Source organism: Kryptolebias marmoratus, linkage group LG9 (genome assembly GCF_001649575.2).
Source record: "Kryptolebias marmoratus isolate JLee-2015 linkage group LG9, ASM164957v2, whole genome shotgun sequence".
NCBI lineage: Eukaryota > Metazoa > Chordata > Actinopteri > Cyprinodontiformes > Rivulidae > Kryptolebias > Kryptolebias marmoratus.
This window is the reverse complement of record NC_051438.1, coordinates 17,307,336-17,326,592: the sequence shown is the minus strand read 5'-3', so window position 1 is coordinate 17,326,592 and position 19,257 is coordinate 17,307,336. Positions and strand designations below refer to the sequence as shown.

At 38.9% G+C, this 19,257-nt stretch overlaps 4 protein-coding genes across 16 annotated transcripts in view; all 4 read right to left on the bottom strand.

Moving 5' to 3' along the window:
- LOC108243066 (protocadherin gamma-A11) overlaps positions 1-19,257 on the bottom strand; it is a 234,173-nt gene that overhangs the window by 189,351 nt on the left and 25,565 nt on the right. The window contains exon 1 of one of the 13 annotated variants that reach the window (XM_037977454.1): positions 15,451-17,982. The exons of 9 other annotated variants lie outside the window; for them this stretch is intronic. In XM_037977454.1, the coding sequence (XP_037833382.1) occupies positions 15,451-17,847 (2,397 nt within the window). In that variant the 5' untranslated portion in view covers positions 17,848-17,982. Of the gene's footprint in view, positions 1-11,873; positions 14,402-15,450; positions 17,983-19,257 lie in introns of those variants that run through there. 3 more of the 13 variants (XM_037977468.1, XM_037977458.1, XM_037977470.1) reach the window with 3 other exon arrangements.
- LOC119617366 (protocadherin gamma-A11-like) lies at positions 4,060-6,013 on the bottom strand. Its single transcript, XM_037977526.1, has one exon. It carries the CDS (start codon positions 5,848-5,850, stop codon positions 4,060-4,062), a length of 1,791 nt encoding a protein of 596 aa, XP_037833454.1. The 5' UTR covers positions 5,851-6,013.
- On the bottom strand, positions 6,157-10,758 carry LOC108242338 (protocadherin beta-16-like). The gene has a single exon (XM_017427129.3). The coding sequence runs from the start codon at positions 10,614-10,616 to the stop codon at positions 8,160-8,162; it is 2,457 nt and encodes an 818-aa protein (XP_017282618.1). The 5' UTR covers positions 10,617-10,758; the 3' UTR covers positions 6,157-8,159.
- LOC119617365 (protocadherin gamma-A11-like) overlaps positions 19,039-19,257 on the bottom strand; it is a 5,155-nt gene continuing 4,936 nt past the window's right edge. Inside the window, exon 2 of the mRNA XM_037977525.1 lies at positions 19,039-19,254. Within this exon, the coding sequence (XP_037833453.1) occupies positions 19,039-19,254 (216 nt within the window). The remainder of the gene's footprint in view (positions 19,255-19,257) is intronic.

Here is a 19,257-nt window from a genome sequence, read left to right as displayed (position 1 = left end):
ATGGAAGTCTTTAACATAATAGCCTCTGGTCATGAGGATGTGGATATTAGTCAGCTGTTTGGTCTCAGTTGATTTTCATTTGTGCCTGTCTTTTCATTCATGAAATGCTAAGTAGCAATAAAGTCAGTTTCACTGTTACTTCAAACTCCTGAAGTAAATAACTGAAAAACTTAAGGATGAATAAACCTTAAGCGCTTTCAGGAGGTAGGGAGTTTGTCCTGTAATTGGAGGGTTGCTGGTTCGAGCCCCCACCCCGGCTGTCTCAGCCGTTGTGTCCTTGGGCAAGACACTTCACCCGCCTTGCCTACTGGTGGTGATCAGAGGGCTCGGTGGCGCTGGTGTGATGCCAGCCTCACTTCTGTCAGCCCGCCCCAGGGCAGCTGTGGCTACAATGTAGCTTACTGCCATCAGTGTGTGAATGATTATAGTGTAAAGCGCTTTGGGGTTCTTGGACTAGATAAAGCGCTATATAAGTGCAAGCCATTTACCATTTACTTATAAATAAATAAATGTAAACACTGAACATGTGATCCTCCATCAGGAGAACCATCAGACTCTCCAAAAGCATCAACAACTCAGTTGAACTCTAATATGATATAAAACTGTTGCAAAATACAAAAGAGGAGTCAGGCTTCTCCTTCTATTTTATAGTAAAAGCAACAAGAAGGATTCAGCACCAAGGACAGAGACACAAGCACAAAAGTACAAATACCACTACACAGACAATTAAATCAAGGCTTCTAATGAGCAGATTTCTGACTGTTTCAGCAACCTCTTTTTAATGTGCAATATTAGATAAAAGCTTGGTGCATTGCCAAGGTAAGTGTGCACATTTAGAAATTACAGAAACAAATCAGGCTTCCATTTGAAGCTGTAGCAAGTTTTACAGAAAATAAGCTCAAATGTTTATTGAGTTCCTCAGGATTCTCAGTAATTAATTTTCAGTTAATGACACATATGGCAAACAGTACACGTAAAAGCCACTGGCTCATAATCATCAGCATATTTATCAAAAACTAAATAAGCAGTTATTCTAGTCAGTAGAATTCACCTTAAGAGTGCTGACACTTGTTCATAAATAACTTTCAGATGGAGTTACTTTAATAAATCCAAGATACAGTTTAGACTTTGGTGATACATGATACCCTCCCAAGCAAACAGTATCTCCTATTTCTCACATGTGGTAGTTTGCAGAACATGACATGATGGCATAGTCATTGCAGGGTAAGCTGTTCAAATAAAGATGCAAATATATGAACTTGATATGCTGACACAAAACAGCAAAGGCACTGAACTTACAAGAGTATATTACAGTGCAGAATTGTGCGTTGTGTTAATAGCACAACAAAGCACAACTACTGGAAAAAAGAATTATGCAAAGACATCATAATAGTTTTTGTTTTTTTTGAGAAATTGCTCTTTTTAATCTTTTCGTATTTTGTAATTTCTGAAATACAACAATAAAGTTGTAGTTTTTGAAATAAACCATTAAAGTTTTATTTTATTTTTCAGTTTTAGTCTTTACCCATGGAAAAACCTTTGAACTTCCATTAGTGCACTCTGGCAGATTAGTAGTGCAAACTACTAGATCTCATTGCTACAAGCACACTCAATGTCCTCTCATAAACCACTTACTGTCCTAAACACTTTTAAAATTACTTCTTAAAAATATTTTTGTAGGATTATTACAACAGACACAGATACATATGTAAAGCATGCATGATCACGCAACAAGATAGTTCAATCTAACATGTCAGTGTAAAACAGAAACAATACCCGAGACAAATACTTTATGTTAACTATTAAATAAAATCATTAATGTAGATTTCATCAAAAGTGAAATGTACATTTTTCCCATTGCAACCTTACATTATGAACTGGACATCAAATAAAAGGGTTCACATTTTTAAATATTTCATTTAATTTTCTGAGTGATGTTAATCCCTTTAAAAACTCTACTTTGTACCTGTAAAACTAACAAGTTTTAAAACACAATAAGGTCAAGTATAGTGTCTTTTGACAACCTTATTTTTGGCTTCTGTATTAATACAAAAATGTGACACTAACCCAGGTTCAACTAACTTTTAAAATGTATTTAAGATAAACAAATAAACATAAAAACATTATCACAACACAAAATAAATATTAATATTTTGGATCAAAAACAAGCTAGAGCTTATGTGGACTTTTTCTCAGATGTAATGAACTAATAAATGGAAAAGGTGTATATAATTGAAATCTTAGGAAATTTAAGGAAAATACGAACAATTAAAACAGAAGGAAAAATATGGCATAAAGACATAAAGTGAGTCAGACACTCAGTGAGTCAGACAAACAAGGATTCTAACGAGCCTCCATTGTTAGGAGAGTGAGAACAATTTGCAAGCAATCCAGTTTACATCACATCTCAGCTTTAAAAGCTCAACTCCACACTCTCTATTTCTGAATTGAGAAAGCTCCTCGGATGAGAAGCGAAACGTCTTCAGCTACAGAATAGAAGTCCAGTTGTTTTTGTTTTTTAACTTTTTTTGAATGGCATAAAGACAGTTTTAGGAACAAAATACCCACAAGTAACTGACTAAAAAGAATCTACAGAAACAAAATCTATGTAAGCTTTATTTAAAAGTCGATTTTAAGGACAATAAAAAATAGTAAGTCAGACTAAACAAAATCCTGCCTCAAATAACCATCACAACCTCTAAACAAATCTGCAAACTGCAGACTATTTCAGAAGTTAGTTAACTTACACAATTCTACTGTAATCAAATACCTAAATAAGGATAAGATGGAAATTTAAAGCTATGTTGCCCTATTGAACTAATTGGTAACTTGACCAAGAACAAGTTCAAACATCAGAAACAGCTTGGACTCAGTGTGATCAGCTCCACGGACAGAGACATACCAAAAACTAACTAGAGCATCACCAAGACAAAAAAAAATTGAATAATTACAGTCATTGAGAACAGAAGAGGAAATGGTTCTTGTTCTTTAAAAACAAACAACAATGATAATAAAATCAATAATAATATAAAAAAAGATAAACTATAAGAGAAAAAAATGTATGACTTGATTTCCCCACATAGTTTGTAAATTACGTTTTATTTCTCATACATATATTTAATGTATATTAACTAACGTTATAGGTTAAGAATCCTAATGTACTTTTAAAAATGATTACATATTTAAACACCGAAATTTGTATATAAACATGACTGTATTGGAGAGAAAGCAAACTGGAAAAACACTAAACAATGAGTAAAACGTAAACGATTTATTTTGCATCTATCCAAACTTTGAAAGCTGCAGTTTTTTTTTTATTGCAGTGTAAGAATGTGTAAAAACAAGAAAAATGGATGAGTAAACTTTTATGTAAGACTTTAAAAGTTATATCGAATTATATGGAATAAAGGATTCTCCAGCACCTTTTAAAATTGCGAAAAAAAAGAAAACGGAAAGGAACTCGAAAATAAATAATATACGGTTATATTTCGTGTAAACTGTAAACAATCGAGCAACAAAGATAAGAAAAAACACCACTAATTAAAATGTACAAAAAAACAGAGCCAGAAATAATCAAATAAATCAACAAAAACGAGAAAACCTTTGAAAGGACGTTAATAATGAGTGGCGTGAGGTTAAACATGTCCTACCTCAGGAGAACTATCACTGCCTCCAAACACATCAGCAAACTTAGTTGGACTTTTCTTCAGAGTGTGGTCAGCAGGCAGCGTGTTGTCATTGTAAGATGAAACAAACTTAAAGTCACTGGTTCTAGATCCTGTTGTCAGGTAGGCATCATAATTATAAGAGCTGCGTAAAGTTCCTGTGCCGTCAACATCTGCATAATTAGGTGGGAGATAAGCACCGGGGATGGCAACTGCTCCATCAAACAGCAGTCTGGGCTTTCTCCTGCGACAGAACCTCACACCCAGGATGATGATGATGAAGGTCAGAAAGAAGGTGGACACACAAACCAGCGCAATGATCAGATAGGAGGTCAGTTTGGAGTTCTTCTCCTCATAAGAAATGTCTTTTAGTTCTGGCACCTCAGCCAAGTTATCAGAANTGATATGACAACCAGGCGTTCTGTCCTGAGTCCGCGTCCACCGCGATCACTTTGGACACCAGAGAGCCTCCGTGTGCAGCTTTGGGGACCAGCTCGGTCATGAAGGAGCTGCCCTCCGGGGCGGGGTACAGGATCTGAGGAGAGTTGTCATTCACATCCAATATGATCACACTGACGCTCACGTTACTGCTAAGTGGAGGTGAACCGTTGTCTCTGGCCATCACGTGCACTTTAAAACTCCTGAACTGTTCATAATCAAATGACCTGACAGCGTGGATGACGCCCGTGTCTCCGTTAACAGATACATAGGAGGACACTGGTGATCCGTTCATTTCACCAGGTAACAGAGAATAAACCACTGTCCCGTTTTGTCTCCAGTCAGGGTCTCGAGCAGCAACAGAACATAAGATGGAGCCAGATTTGTTATTTTCACTTATATATGCGCTGTAGGACTGTTCCTCAAACACAGGTGGGTTGTCGTTGATGTCAGCTACAGATAAGTGGACAGTTATGGAGGAGGACAGAGGTGGAGAGCCCTCGTCGGTGGCACTGATTGTAATGTTATAAACAGACACTAGCTCACGGTCCAGTTGTCCTGTGGTCACCACAGAATAATAGTTTTTAATAGAAGGAACCAACTTAAAAGGGACGTTTTGCTGGATGGAGCAGCGGACCTGTCGGTTTTTTTCAGAATCTCTATCCTGCACGTTAATGATGCCCACCTTTGTACCAGGTGGCACATTCTCAGGTATTGGGTTTGACAGAGATTTCAGAAATATTATTGGGGGGTTATCATTCACATCAGTTAGTTCAATAACGGCTTTGGCATAAGAAGTCAATCCTAATCCGTCTTTTGCTGTAACACGCAGTTCAAACGATGTCACTGTTTCATAATCAATCGTTGTGATCAATTTTATTTCTCCTGTCTTTTTGTCTATAGTGAATATCGTCTTAACATCTTCTGACACGTGTCCAAAATCATATGTAACCTCTCCGTTTATTCCCTCGTCTGCGTCAGTTGCGCTCACAGTGAGGACCACAGTACCTACTGGAGCGTTTTCAGGCAGGCTGCTTTTATAAACGGCCTGAGTGAACACGGGAACGTTGTCATTAGCATCCAACACTGTTATATGAATGATCACAGTACCTGACTTTTGAGGGGAGCCACCATCTATAGCCTTAAGAAGAAGGTTGATTTCTTTTAATTTTTCACGATCAAGCTCCTTGCGCAGGACGAGCTCCACAGAATTTGTTCCAACACCAAGCATAAAATTGTCATTACTCTGGAGATTGTATGTCTGCACTGAATTCTGGCCTATGTCCGCATCGTGAGCTTCCTCTATTGGAAAACGAGCATCTTTTACTGCCGATTCCCTTATGTCAATGTGAATTAAATCTTTATTAAATTGCGGAGCATTGTCGTTTATATCCCGAACAAGAAGACTGACTCGGTGCAATTCTAATGGATTTTCCAGCATGAGCTCCTGTTTCAGAAGGCAGGTCGCTTTGTCTCCACAGAGGCTCTCTCTGTCGATCCTTTCGGCCACAATCAGATCTCCGTTGCGGAGGTTTATGTCAAAATAACGTCTGTCGCTTCCATCGGTATCAATATGAGCCTTTCGAGAGGACAGTTGGCTTGCTTCCAGACCCAAATCCTTAGCGATATTTCCAATTACCGACCCGCGTCGCATCTCTTCAGAAAATGAATAGCTCAGATCTCCATGGACAAAATTCAGAGAACAAAGCAGAATAATGAAAACACGGCTTTGCACTTCGGATCCCATGGCAATCTTTGTCACAATTAAAAACGTGGTAAAAGCAACTGATGGCAGCCAAACCAAGATAATGATTTGCTTCAAAACACCCACAATCCAGGAGAATGTCTCTTCCTTCTTCAATCATCAAAAACACCTTCAGACTCACTCTGCGTCACAATTCTGTGTGGAAACTGACACACAGTTTCGTACTGCTAGTACACAGCGACATCGTGAGTCTGCTGCTCTATATCGCTACTGTTGTCAATTTCATACCACATCAAAGATTTTGCATAGACATATTTTATAATACTTAAGAAAGAACTAACCAAAAAATTTCTAAAAAAACAATACTTTATTTGTACAAAGTATGTTGGACAACTGTTATATTTGAGGATTTGGCTTTATGTATGCCTGAACACTTACACCACTGCAATAAAAAGCCATTTTATGTATTTTAAATATTTGTGCTTTAAAGTTTAGTAAAATGTATTTGCAACAATCAGAAACATCTATGTGGAAGACATCATTTGTAAACTACCAGCATATTGAAATAAATAAATCAACAATTGAAATAATAAAAATATGATTATATAAGAATCTGATTTTTCATTATAATGATAAAATAAAAAGAAAGGTAGAAAAACACAGGGTATGTTTTTGATGACAAACATTTGGCTTATTGCAAGAACAGTTTTTGTTCAATTTTACTCCGATAACTAGGTGGTGTATTACAAGGCAGATAACAAAGCTGAACAAACACAGTTTGCAAACAACAACAAAATTTTTTAAAACATAAGTATTTGAGGTATTTTATATAAGTAAAACTATTAAAAATCGAAAAATGGTTTTAAGGATAAAAAAAAAAATTCTATATTAAATGGCAGAAGCACTTGTAAGACATGACTTACAGATAAAATGAAACTGCAAAAATAGCCCACAATGACAACATAAAAAAAAAACCAGAGGCAGGTATTTATGACTGCAAAACTGGTTGTCCTAAGAGACTGCTTAGGCCTTAATCTAAAATGATACATCCATCAATTTTCTTCACATGCTTTTTCTTTTCTGGGTTTCAGGGGAGCTGGTGCCTTTCTCCAATAATGCAATAGGTGGTGTATGCTCTGCTGAGATGGTAAAGTCCATCACATGATCACACAGAGACAAACTAGACAAGCGACCAATCACGTTCTCCCTCACACCCAAGGAGCAGTTTTACAGTTAAAAAATAACCTTACATGAAAGTTTTTGGTCTGTAGGAGGAAAACAGTAGTACCAGGAAAATTAAAACATGTATGTAGGGGGAAACTAGGCAAACTCCACTTTCTGAGTGCTTCTAGTTTATTTCTCAGACGTGTTTGATATGTTGACCATTGATCTTTAACTTTAGGTATATGCCATCTACCCAAGATGAGTCATTGAAGAAAAGTAAACTTACAGTTTTACATATGAACTGTCACAACACACATGATTCAAAGAAATGCTTCTCATCAAGTTCTACAGAAGAAGCTCAATTATCCATCATTTTAAATTAAGTCCACTGAAGAAAAGTAAACAAAAGAGCAAACAATCAAAATATCTAAAACATAAATATCAGTGCGATCCAAAAACAAGAATTAGAGCAAATATGACAAGTTCTAATCTATTTTTTCAAAAATAATTGGAGTTCCACCCCACCCCCACTTCCAAGAATACAAAGAAAAATTTAAAAATACATATTACCAACAAACACATCTTTAAAAACAGAAGATTTCATGAGCAAGTATTTACTATAATAAAGGCATAGCAATATAGTCACAAAGAGAGGCGAAGGTTCAAAGTTTCTTCTTCTTGAAGACTGTTCTTGCTGAACAAACAAAAAGGTCAATCAGTGAACTTAAAAAATGAATTCAGATATTATCTTGAACTATATGCTATCGTTATGTCATATAAATTAAAAGTTGTAATTTGATGTGACAAAAAAAAAACTGTTTCTTTAGGCATGTGTTCCTACAACTACTACAAAACAAGTCATATTTTTTATGTGCAAAACTACCATGACCAACTATACCAATGAACAATATAATGAAAAAATAATAATAAATAAAAATTGGGCCAAGTATAAACATTAGAATATTGATAAGATCAAATACCAAAGCTTGGAAGAAATATTCTGTATAAACTATCCTGGAATAAAATGTGTTTTAGCACCAAGGACCGAGAAAGCACATCCTCTAACAAATATTGACAATTGCTAGTCATTTTAAAAATTAAAAAGAGCAAATCCTAGTATTTACACTCTTGTTATGGCAGCAACACCTTTAGGAAACAATGGCAAATTGGTAGAAAAACTGTTAAGGTTAAAAGACAAATAGGTAAGCAGATGACATTAAAAATGGATGAATAAATATTGTTCCTACCTCAGGAGAACTATCACTGCCTCCAAACACATCAGCAAACTTAGTTGGACTTTTCTTCAGAGTGTGGTCAGCAGGCAGCGTGTTGTCATTGTAAGATGAGACAAACTTAAAGTCACTGGTTCTAGATCCTGTTGTCAGATATGCGTCGTAATTGTAGGAGCTGCGTAAAGTTCCTGTGCAATCAACATCTGCATAATTAGGAGGGAGATAAGCACCGGGGATGGCAACTGCTCCATCAAACAGCAGTCTGGGCTTTCTCCTGCGACAGAACCTCACACCCAGGATGATGATGATGAAGGTCAGAAAGAAGGTGGACACACAAACCAGCGCAATGATCAGATAGGAGGTCAGTTTGGAGTTCTTCTCCTCATAAGAAATGTCTTTCAGTTCTGGAACCTCAGCTAAGTTATCAGAAATCAGTAAATACATGGCACAGGTGGCAGACAGAGGGGGCTGTCCGTTATCTTTCACTGCCACGATCAGGTTCTGTTTCATGCTGTCAGATTGGGAAATGTCCCGCTGTGTCCTGATCTCTCCACTGTGCAGACCAATAGTGAAAAGTCCCGGATCAGTGGACTTGACTATATGATAGGACAGCCAGGCGTTCTGTCCGGAGTCCGCGTCCACTGCGATCACTTTGGACACAAGAGAGCCTCCGTGTGCAGCTTTGGGGACCAGCTCGGTCATGAATGAGCTGCCCTCCGGGGTGGGATACAGGATCTGAGGAGAGTTGTCATTCACATCCGATATGAACACACTGACGCTCACATTGCTGCTCAGCGGAGGAGAACCGTTGTCTCTGGCCATCACGTGCACTTTAAAACTCCTGAACTGTTCATAATCAAACGACCTGACAGCGTGGATTACACCCGTGTCCCCGTTAACTGACACATAGGAGGACACAGAGGCTCCGTTCACCTCACCAGGTAACAGAGAATAAACCACTGTCCCGTTTTGTCTCCAGTCGGGATCTCGAGCAGTAACGGAACACAAAGTGGAGCCAGCTTTGTTATTTTCACTCACATATGCGCTGTAGGACTGTTCCTCAAACACAGGTGGGTTGTCGTTAATGTCAGCTACAGATAAGTGGACAGTTTTGGAGGAGGATAGAGGTGGAGAGCCCTCGTCAGTGGCACTGATTGTAATGTTGTAATCTGACACTAGTTCACGGTCCAGTTGTCCCGTCGTCACCACAGAATAATAGTTTTTAATTGAAGGAACCAACTTAAAAGGGACGTTAAGCATGATGGAGCAGCGCACTTGTCGGTTTATCTCAGAGTCTCTGTCTTGCACGTTAATGATGCCCACCTCTGTACCAGGTGGCACGTTCTCAGGTATTGGGTTAGATAGAGATTTCAGAAAAATGCCAGGAGCGTTATCATTTACATCAATGATTTCGATTATGAATTTAGCTTCAGAAGAGAGACCATATCCATCTTTAGCTTCAACCATCATCTCATATTTTGATCCCTCTTCAAAATCTATTTCATCTGTTACAAAGATTTCTCCAGTTTTCTGATTAAGTGAAAATAGTTTGCCTGATTTATCTGACAGTCTGCTAAATTCATAAGAAACCTCTCCATTAACACCTTCATCTGCATCTGTAGCCTTGACTGTGATAACTGGAGTTTTTAATGGAGAGTTTTCTGGTAGCCAGGCTGTATACACAGCCTCAGTAAACACGGGCGCATTGTCATTAGCATCCAGCACAGTGACGTGTATGACTACAGTCCCGGATCTCTGAGGAGATCCACCATCCACAGCTGTGAGCAATAAATTTAGCTCCTGCTGCTCCTCTCGGTCTAACTCTTTATCTAAAACCAACTCTCCATATTTACTGCCAGAACTTGTCGCATGAATTTTAAACACAAAATGAGCGTTTGGCTGCAAAATGTAGCTTTGAACAGAATTTTGGCCTATATCTGAATCATGCGCTGCTGTAATGCGATACTTTGCCCCTTTGTCAGCAGACTCACTTATTTCCAGCTTCACCAAATCCTTTTGGAAAGTTGGTGCATTATCATTTATATCTTGTACTTGTAGAGACAATCGGTGTAACTCCAGAGGATTTTCTAGAAGCACATCGAATCTGAGAACACATGTCGGCTTTTCCCCACAATGCTCCTCTCGGTCTATTCTTCCCGCAACGAACAAATCTCCGCTTCCCAGGTTGATTCCGATATACTGTTTGTCGTTTCCTTCCATTTCAACTCGAGCTTTCCGAGCAGACAGCCTCCCCGAATCCAGTCCCAGATCTTTGGCGATATTTCCGATAACAGATCCGTGTTTCAGCTCCTCCTGGACGGAGTAGATAAGGTCTCCGTGTGCGCAGTGCAGCACAAAGAAGACAAAGAAGAGGCCGCGCATATCAGGGAAACACCATCTGTACGCCATCATCAGAATGTTCTACGCTTTAAAATGACGTGATTACAAGCAAAGAAATACTATTTCCAACCAGAACGTGAGCTTTTCTTGCTTTTCTCTCCAAAGATAGACAACGGAAAACAGACTGACCGATCCCAGTCATGGAGGATTTGTAAACCACATTTTGTGGTTGTTGCTTAGCTGGTATATACTGACATCTTGAGTATCAATGAAATATAACAGCTAAAAAGACTTTTGAAACGAAACTATTGTTGAATTAAAACATAAATAATCATTTCAAACTTTCCTTTAACTTTTGAGTCAGAAGACACTCTTTTATTTTATCCCAGAAATTAATTATTGAGAAACAATTATTATCCGACCACACAATAATCTAAAACGTATTTGTTCCGTCTGACAAAAAAGTGTAAATCTATGACAGCTTTACGAGACAAAAACGGAACGTGTTGCTTTTAATCACTGTTATAAATACATAGTTTCAGTACCAAGGACAGAGACGCACATCCAAAGCTCACGCTTAAAAGACATTGGCCCTAAACAGTGACACAATCATCACAGACAAGCCCACGTTGTGGAAATCTTGTAAAGTCTATCAAAAAGTTGAAATATGAGAAACAAATTGATCCCTGTCTAAAGTAATAAGAATAAAATATAAAAATAAAGACGTCGGAATACGTTTCCTACTATTAAATATTTCTTGCAGAATACTGTTCATTCAAATCTTTTTTTTTAATTCCATGAAACTCTTCACAAGATCTGGAATATTTCTCTAGAAAACAAGTAAAACTTTGACTCTCTATGTATCCACATAGTGCGAAAAAAGAATGTAGGGTTAAAATGTTCCTTACAACCAGTTTTAACTATGACACGTCCCAGCATAAGACACAAAAACAGTGATGAAGCACATTCGGTTCAGAACCACGAACAGAGACAGAAAACCCTCCAAAAGCTCCGACATGACTCAATAGAAACCAAGCATAATGAATGTATGTATGAATGAATAAATGAGTAAATGAAAATTAATTAATAAATATAAATAGGAGTTGTTCCACTCAGTCTTTAATTTTGTCCACAATTTCCTCTAATTCCCTTCCAATGAAACATTCCTTTCAGTATGGAATTTTGTGACTATATGAAAGGTTAGGGTATTAATTTTTTTTTGTGAAATTAAAATACACACAAGAAAACATTAACACAAAAAATCTATTGGAGTACTATGAAAAAAAACGATTTTAGAAACGTATGAAACTGAGTAAAACTTATCCCTACCTCAGGGGAACTATCACTGCCTCCAAACACATCAGCAAACTCAGTTGGACTTTTCTTCAGAGTGTGGTCAGCAGGCAGCGTGTTGTCATTGTAAGATGAGACAAACTTAAAGTCACTGGTTCTAGATCCTGTTGTCAGGTAGGCATCATAATTATAAGAGCTGCGTAAAGTTCCTGTGCCGTCAACATCTGCATAATTAGGTGGGAGATAAGCACCGGGGATGGCAACTGCTCCATCAAACAGCAGTCTGGGCTTTCTCCTGCGACAGAACCTCACACCCAGGATGATGATGATGAAGGTCAGAAAGAAGGTGGACACACAAACCAGCGCAATGATCAGATATGAGGTCAGTTTGGAGTTCTTCTCCTCATAAGAAATGTCTTTCAGTTCTGGAACCTCAGCTAAGTTATCAGAAATCAGTAAATTCATGGCACAGGTGGCAGACAGAGGGGGCTGTCCGTTATCTTTCACTGCCACGATCAGGTTCTGTTTCATGCTGTCAGATTCAGAAATGTCCCGCTGTGTCCTGATCTCTCCGCTGTGGAGACCAATATTGAAAAGTCCTGGATCAGTAGATTTGACTATGTGATATGACAACCAGGCGTTCTGTCCTGAGTCCGCGTCCACCGCGATCACTTTGGACACCAGAGAGCCTCCGTGTGCAGCTTTGGGGACCAGCTCGGTCATGAAGGAGCTGCCCTCCGGGGCGGGGTACAGGATCTGAGGAGAGTTGTCATTCACATCTGATACGAACACACTGATGCTCACGTTGCTGCTGAGCGGAGGAGAACCGTTGTCTCTGGCCATCACGTGCACTTTAAAACTCCTGAACTGTTCATAATCAAACGACCTGACAGCGTGGATCACCCCCGTGTCTCCGTTCACAGAAACATAGGAGGACACTGGGGCTCCGTTAATCTCACCAGGTAACAGAGAATAAATTACTGTACCGTTTTGTCTCCAGTCAGGGTCTCGAGCAGTAACGGAACACAAAGTGGAGCCAGCTTTGTTATTTTCACTGACATATGCGCTGTAGGACTGTTCTTCAAACACAGGTGGGTTGTCGTTGATGTCAGCTACAGATAAGTGGACAGTTTTAGAGGAGGACATAGGTGGAGAGCCCTCGTCACTGGCACTGATTGTAATGTTGTAATCAGATACCAGTTCACGGTCCAGTTGTCCTGTGGTCACAACAGACCAATAGTTTTTAATAGAAGGAACCAACTTAAAAGCGACGTTTTGCTGGATCGAGCAGCGGACCTGTCGGTTCGTCTCAGAGTCTCTGTCCTGCACGTTAATGATGCCCACCTCTGTACCAGGTGACACGTTCTCAGGTATTGGATTAGACAGAGATTTCAGGTAAATAACTGGTGCGTTATCATTAACGTCAGTAACTTCAATAATTAAAGACGCATATGACGCCAATCCTAACCCATCTTTAGCAATGATCTGCATTTCATATGCTGATTCCTTTTCATAATCGATACTTCCAGCTACCTTAACTTCACCAGTTCTTTGGTTTAATGTAAAAATGTTGTTTTCATCTGAAACGTAGTCAAATGCATAAGTTACATCACCATTAACACCTTCATCTGCATCAGTTGCGATCACAGTAACCACTACAGTATCTAGAGGAGAATTTTCGGGCAGACTTGTTTTATAAACAGGCTTACTAAACATTGGGGAGTTATCATTAGCATCTAGAACAGAGACATGAATAATTACTGTGCCTGATTTCTTAGGAGATCCACCGTCAAATGCTGTAAGAAGCAAAACAATCTCTTTTTTTTCTTCTCTGTCTAACTCTTTTTCTAGAACTAACTCACTATATTTTCGGCTAACACCTTTTGATTTAACATTTAACTTGAAATGATCATTCTGCTGGAGTGAGTAGCCCTGGACAGCATTGTCTCCGATGTCTGCGTCATGCGCTTCGTCAAGAAGAAAAGTCGCACCTTTAACTGCGGATTCTTGAATTTCTAATTTCAGTGAATCCTCCTTAAACTGCGGTGAATTATCATTAATGTCCTGAACGCGAATATTAATACGATGAAGCTCCAAAGGATTTTCCAGCACAAGCTCCTGCTTTATAACACACAATACCCTTCTGGCACAAAGACCTTCTCTATCGATCCTCTGCTGCACAATCAGCTCTCCGGTGTTGAAATTCACTCCGCAGTATGTAATGCCGTTATCCTCTGCGTCAATACGGGCTTTCCGAGCCGACAGTGTTCCCTGTTCCAGTCCCAGATCCTTTGCGATGTTTCCTATCGCAGATCCGCGCTTCATCTCCTCCAGAACAGTGTAGCTCACGTCTCCATTGACGAGTCGGAGGGACAGAAAGACAAAGGCAAGGCCGCAGAGCAGGGAATTCCTGCGCGCCATTGTTGCAACTAATCGGGAAATCTAGAGTGTGCCCTGTTTACAAGCAGCTCTAGTGTTTCAGTGACGGATTTCGGATGTATTTCAGGAGTATCAAATCGTTAAATAGCAGTTTTTCCTTATCGTTCTCGTCTGTGCCAATACGGCAGCCAAATGTGGCTAAATTCATAAACACACAAGGGAGGAGAAGAGATGTGTTTTCTCGTTCACTGGTACACACTGACACCATGAGTATATATTTGGTTATAACAGGGCAATAATTAAATATTGAATTTTTTGTTTGTTTCTTTTTCAAATTATTCATATAAAAAACAGAACGTTATCTCAACCAAACTAACAATATTTCTAAACAGCCAACACTTCCGTAAAATATAAAAAAAAAAGGTAAAATACACGTTTTGCCTCGTAATAAAAGTGATCAAGCCAAATATTTACATTCCTTGATAATATACGAAGAAAGACGTTTACAAGTATTTCAGGTCTTATTTATAACAAAAGGTTTATGTCATAATATCTGTTTATTTATACTTTTACTCGTTTTTTTTCACCTTCTCTTTTTTTGCCAACAGTAAGATCATTCTCCTACCGCTCTAAAGTGGATTTCTGCCACTTGGCGAATTAAAAAAAAAATACTTCCTTTGTACTCAGACCTGTGGCGTATCATCCTCAATATGATTTTCAAAACTAATTAGTTCATCACATCTTTGTAAAGCTGTAAAAAATTGATCACAATGTTCTATCTTTATCTTGAATGTGTAAATTTTGAAACTGTTGTATTAGGAAACCTTTAAACTTTAAAACATGCAAACAAAATGTATTTAAAACAGGAATACCTTATTATATTTTGTAAAATGAAAACAAGTGTGGAAAACAATGCATTTCAAGTAGAGAATGTCGTCATAAAAAGGGGCAAAAATGAATCTCCAGCGTAAGTGTAGTGAAATTTGTGTTTATGTGAAATAAGCTTGCATAAATGGAGTATCTCATGCATATAAAAGACTTGGAACGCTACAACCAGTGTTTGAGTAAATTCACAAACGTGAATCAAAACATCTTCAACAACAGAACAGATGTCAAGTTTTTTGTTCTTTTTTATATTTCCATGACCTTGATGACTAAGAATATAACCCAGCAGAAAGACAAATGCTGAAAAAATGTAAAAAAATAAAAAAATAAAGAGGAAACTTGTTCCTACCTCAGGAGAGCCATCACTGTCCCCAAACACATCAGCAAACTCAGTTGGACTTTTCTTCAGAGTTTGGTCAGCAGGCAGCGTGTTGTCATTGTAAGATGAGACAAACTTAAAGTCACTGGTTCTAGATCCTGTTGTCAGGTAGGCGTCATAATTGTAAGAGCTGCGTAAAGTTCCTGTGCAATCAACATCTGCATAATTAGGAGGTAGATAAGCGCCGGGGATGGCAACTGCTCCATCAAACAACAGTCTGGGCTTTCTCCTTCGACAAAACCTGACACCCAAGATAATGATGATGAAGGTCAGGAAGAAGGTGGACACACAAACCAGCGCAATGATCAGATAGGAGGTCAGTTTGGAGTTCTTCTCCTCATAAGTAATATCTTTAAGTTCAGGCACCTCAGCTAAGTTATCAGAAATCAGTAAATACATGGCACAGGTGACAGACAGAGGGGGCTGTCCGTTATCTTTCACTGCGACAATCAGGTTCTGTTTCATGCTGTCAGATTGTGAAATGTCCCGCTGTGTCCTGATCTCTCCACTGTGTAGACCGATAGTAAACAGTCCCGGATCGGTAGTTTTGACTATATGATAGGACAACCAGGCGTTCTGTCCGAAGTCCGCGTCCACCGCGATCACTTTGGACACCAGAGAGCCTCCGTGTGCAGCTTTGGGGACCAGCTCCGTCATGAAGGAGCTGGCCTCCGGGGCGGGGTACAGGATCTGAGGAGAGTTGTCATTCACATCCGATATGAACACACTGACGCTCACGTTGCTGCTGAGCGGAGGTGAACCGTTGTCTCTGGCCATCACGTGCACTTTAAAACTCCTGAACTGTTCATAATCAAACGACCTGACAGCGTGAATCACCCCCGTGTCTCCGTTAACAGACACATAGGAGGACACTGGAGCTCCGTTAACCTCACCAGTTAATAGAGAATAAATTACTGTCCCGTTTTGCCTCCAGTCGGGGTCTCGAGCAGTAACGGAACACAAAGTGGAGCCAGCTTTGTTATTTTCACTGACATATGCGCTGTAGGACTGTTCTTCAAACAGAGGTGGGTTGTCGTTGATGTCAGCCACTGATAAGTGGACAGTTTTAGATGAGGATTGAGGTGGAGAGCCCTCGTCAGTGGCACTGATTGTAATGTTGTAATCAGACTCTAGTTCACGGTCCAGTTGTCCTGTGGTCACCACAGAAAAATAGTTTTTAATAGAAGGAACCAACGTAAAAGGGAGATTTTGCTGGATGGAGCAGCGCACTTGTCTATTCTTCTCAGAGTCTCTGTCCTGCACGTTAATGATGCCCACCTCTGTACCAGGTGGCACGTTCTCAGGTATTGGGTTAGATAGAGATTTTATATAGATTATCGGAGCATTATCATTTACATCAATGATTTCAATAATTAATTTAGCTCCCGAAGACAGACCATATCCATCCTTAGCTTCAATCATTAATTCATATTTTGATCCTTCTTCAAAATCAATTCCACCTGTCACAAAGATTTCTCCAGTTTGCTGATCGATTGAAAACAATTTTCTTGATTTATCTCTGAGTCGACTGAGTTCATATGTAACCTCTCCATTAACACCTTCATCTGCATCTGTAGCCTTGACTGTGATAACTGGAGTTTTTAATGGAGAGTTTTCTGGTAGCCAGGCTGTATACACAGCCTCAGTAAACACGGGCGCATTGTCATTAGCATCCAGCACAGTGACGTGTATGACTACAGTCCCGGATCTCTGAGGAGATCCACCATCTACAGCTGTGAGCAATAATTTTAGCTCCTGCTGCTCCTCTCGGTCTAACTCTTTATCTAAAACCAACTCTCCATATTTACTGCCAGAACTTGTCGTCTGAATTTTGAACACAAAGTGTGAATTTTTTTCTAAGACGTAGCTTTGAACAGAGTTATGGCCTATATCTGCGTCCTGCGCTGCTATTATCCGATACCTCGCTCCTTTGACAGCAGACTCACTTATTTCCAGCTTTAAAACATCCTTTTCGAAGTCTGGGGCATTATCATTTATATCTTGTACCTGTAGAGACAATCGGTGTAACTCCAGAGGATTTTCTAGAAGCACGTCGAATCTGAGAACACATGTCGGCTTTTCTCCACAATGCTCCTCTCTGTCTATTCTTCCCGCAACGAAGAATTCTCCGCTTCCCAGGTTGATTCCGATATACTGTTTGTCGCTTCCTTCCATTTCAGCACGAGCTTTCCGAGCAGACAGCCTCCCCGAATCCAGTCCCAGATCTTTGGCGATATTTCCGATAACAGATCCGTGTTTCAGCTCCTCCTGGACGGAGTAGATAAGGTCTCCGTGTGCGCAGTGCAGCACAAAGAAGACAAAGAAGAGGCCGCGCATATCAGGGAAACACCATCTGTACGCCATCATCAGAATGTTCTACGCTTTAAAATGACGTGATTACAAGCAAAGAAATACTATTTCCAACCAGAACGTGAGCTTTTCTTGCTTTTCTCTCCAAAGATAGACAACGGAAAACAGACTGACCGATCCCAGTCATGGAGGATTTGTAAACCACATTTTGTGGTTGTTGCTTAGCTGGTATATACTGACATCTTGAGTATCAATGAAATATAACAGCTAAAAAGACTTTTGAAACGAAACTATTGTTGAATTAAAACATAAATAATCATTTCAAACTTTCCTTTAACTTTTGAGTCAGAAGACACTCTTTTATTTTATCCCAGAAATTAATTATTGAGAAACAATTATTATCCGACCACACAATAATCTAAAACGTATTTGTTCCGTCTGACAAAAAAGTGTAAATCTATGACAGCTTTACGAGACAAAAACGGAACGTGTTGCTTTTAATCACTGTTATAAATACATAGTTTCAGTACCAAGGACAGAGACGCACATCCAAAGCTCACGCTTAAAAGACATTGGCCCTAAACAGTGACACAATCATCACAGACAAGCCCACGTTGTGGAAATCTTGTAAAGTCTATCAAAAAGTTGAAATATGAGAAACAAATTGATCCCTGTCTAAAGTAATAAGAATAAAATATAAAAATAAAGACGTCGGAATACGTTTCCTACTATTAAATATTTCTTGCAGAATACTGTTCATTCAAATCTTTTTTTTTAATTCCATGAAACTCTTCACAAGATCTGGAATATTTCTCTAGAAAACAAGTAAAACTTTGACTCTCTATGTATCCACATAGTGCGAAAAAAGAATGTAGGGTTAAAATGTTCCTTACAACCAGTTTTAACTATGACACGTCCCAGCATAAGACACAAAAACAGTGATGAAGCACATTCGGTTCAGAACCACGAACAGAGACAGAAAACCCTCCAAAAGCTCCGACATGACTCAATAGAAACCAAGCATAATGAATGTATGTATGAATGAATAAATGAGTAAATGAAAATTAATTAATAAATATAAATAGGAGTTGTTCCACTCAGTCTTTAATTTTGTCCACAATTTCCTCTAATTCCCTTCCAATGAAACATTCCTTTCAGTATGGAATTTTGTGACTATATGAAAGGTTAGGGTATTAATTTTTTTTTGTGAAATTAAAATACACACAAGAAAACATTAACACAAAAAATCTATTGGAGTACTATGAAAAAAAACGATTTTAGAAACGTATGAAACTGAGTAAAACTTATCCCTACCTCAGGGGAACTATCACTGCCTCCAAACACATCAGCAAACTCAGTTGGACTTTTCTTCAGAGTGTGGTCAGCAGGCAGCGTGTTGTCATTGTAAGATGAGACAAACTTAAAGTCACTGGTTCTAGATCCTGTTGTCAGGTAGGCATCATAATT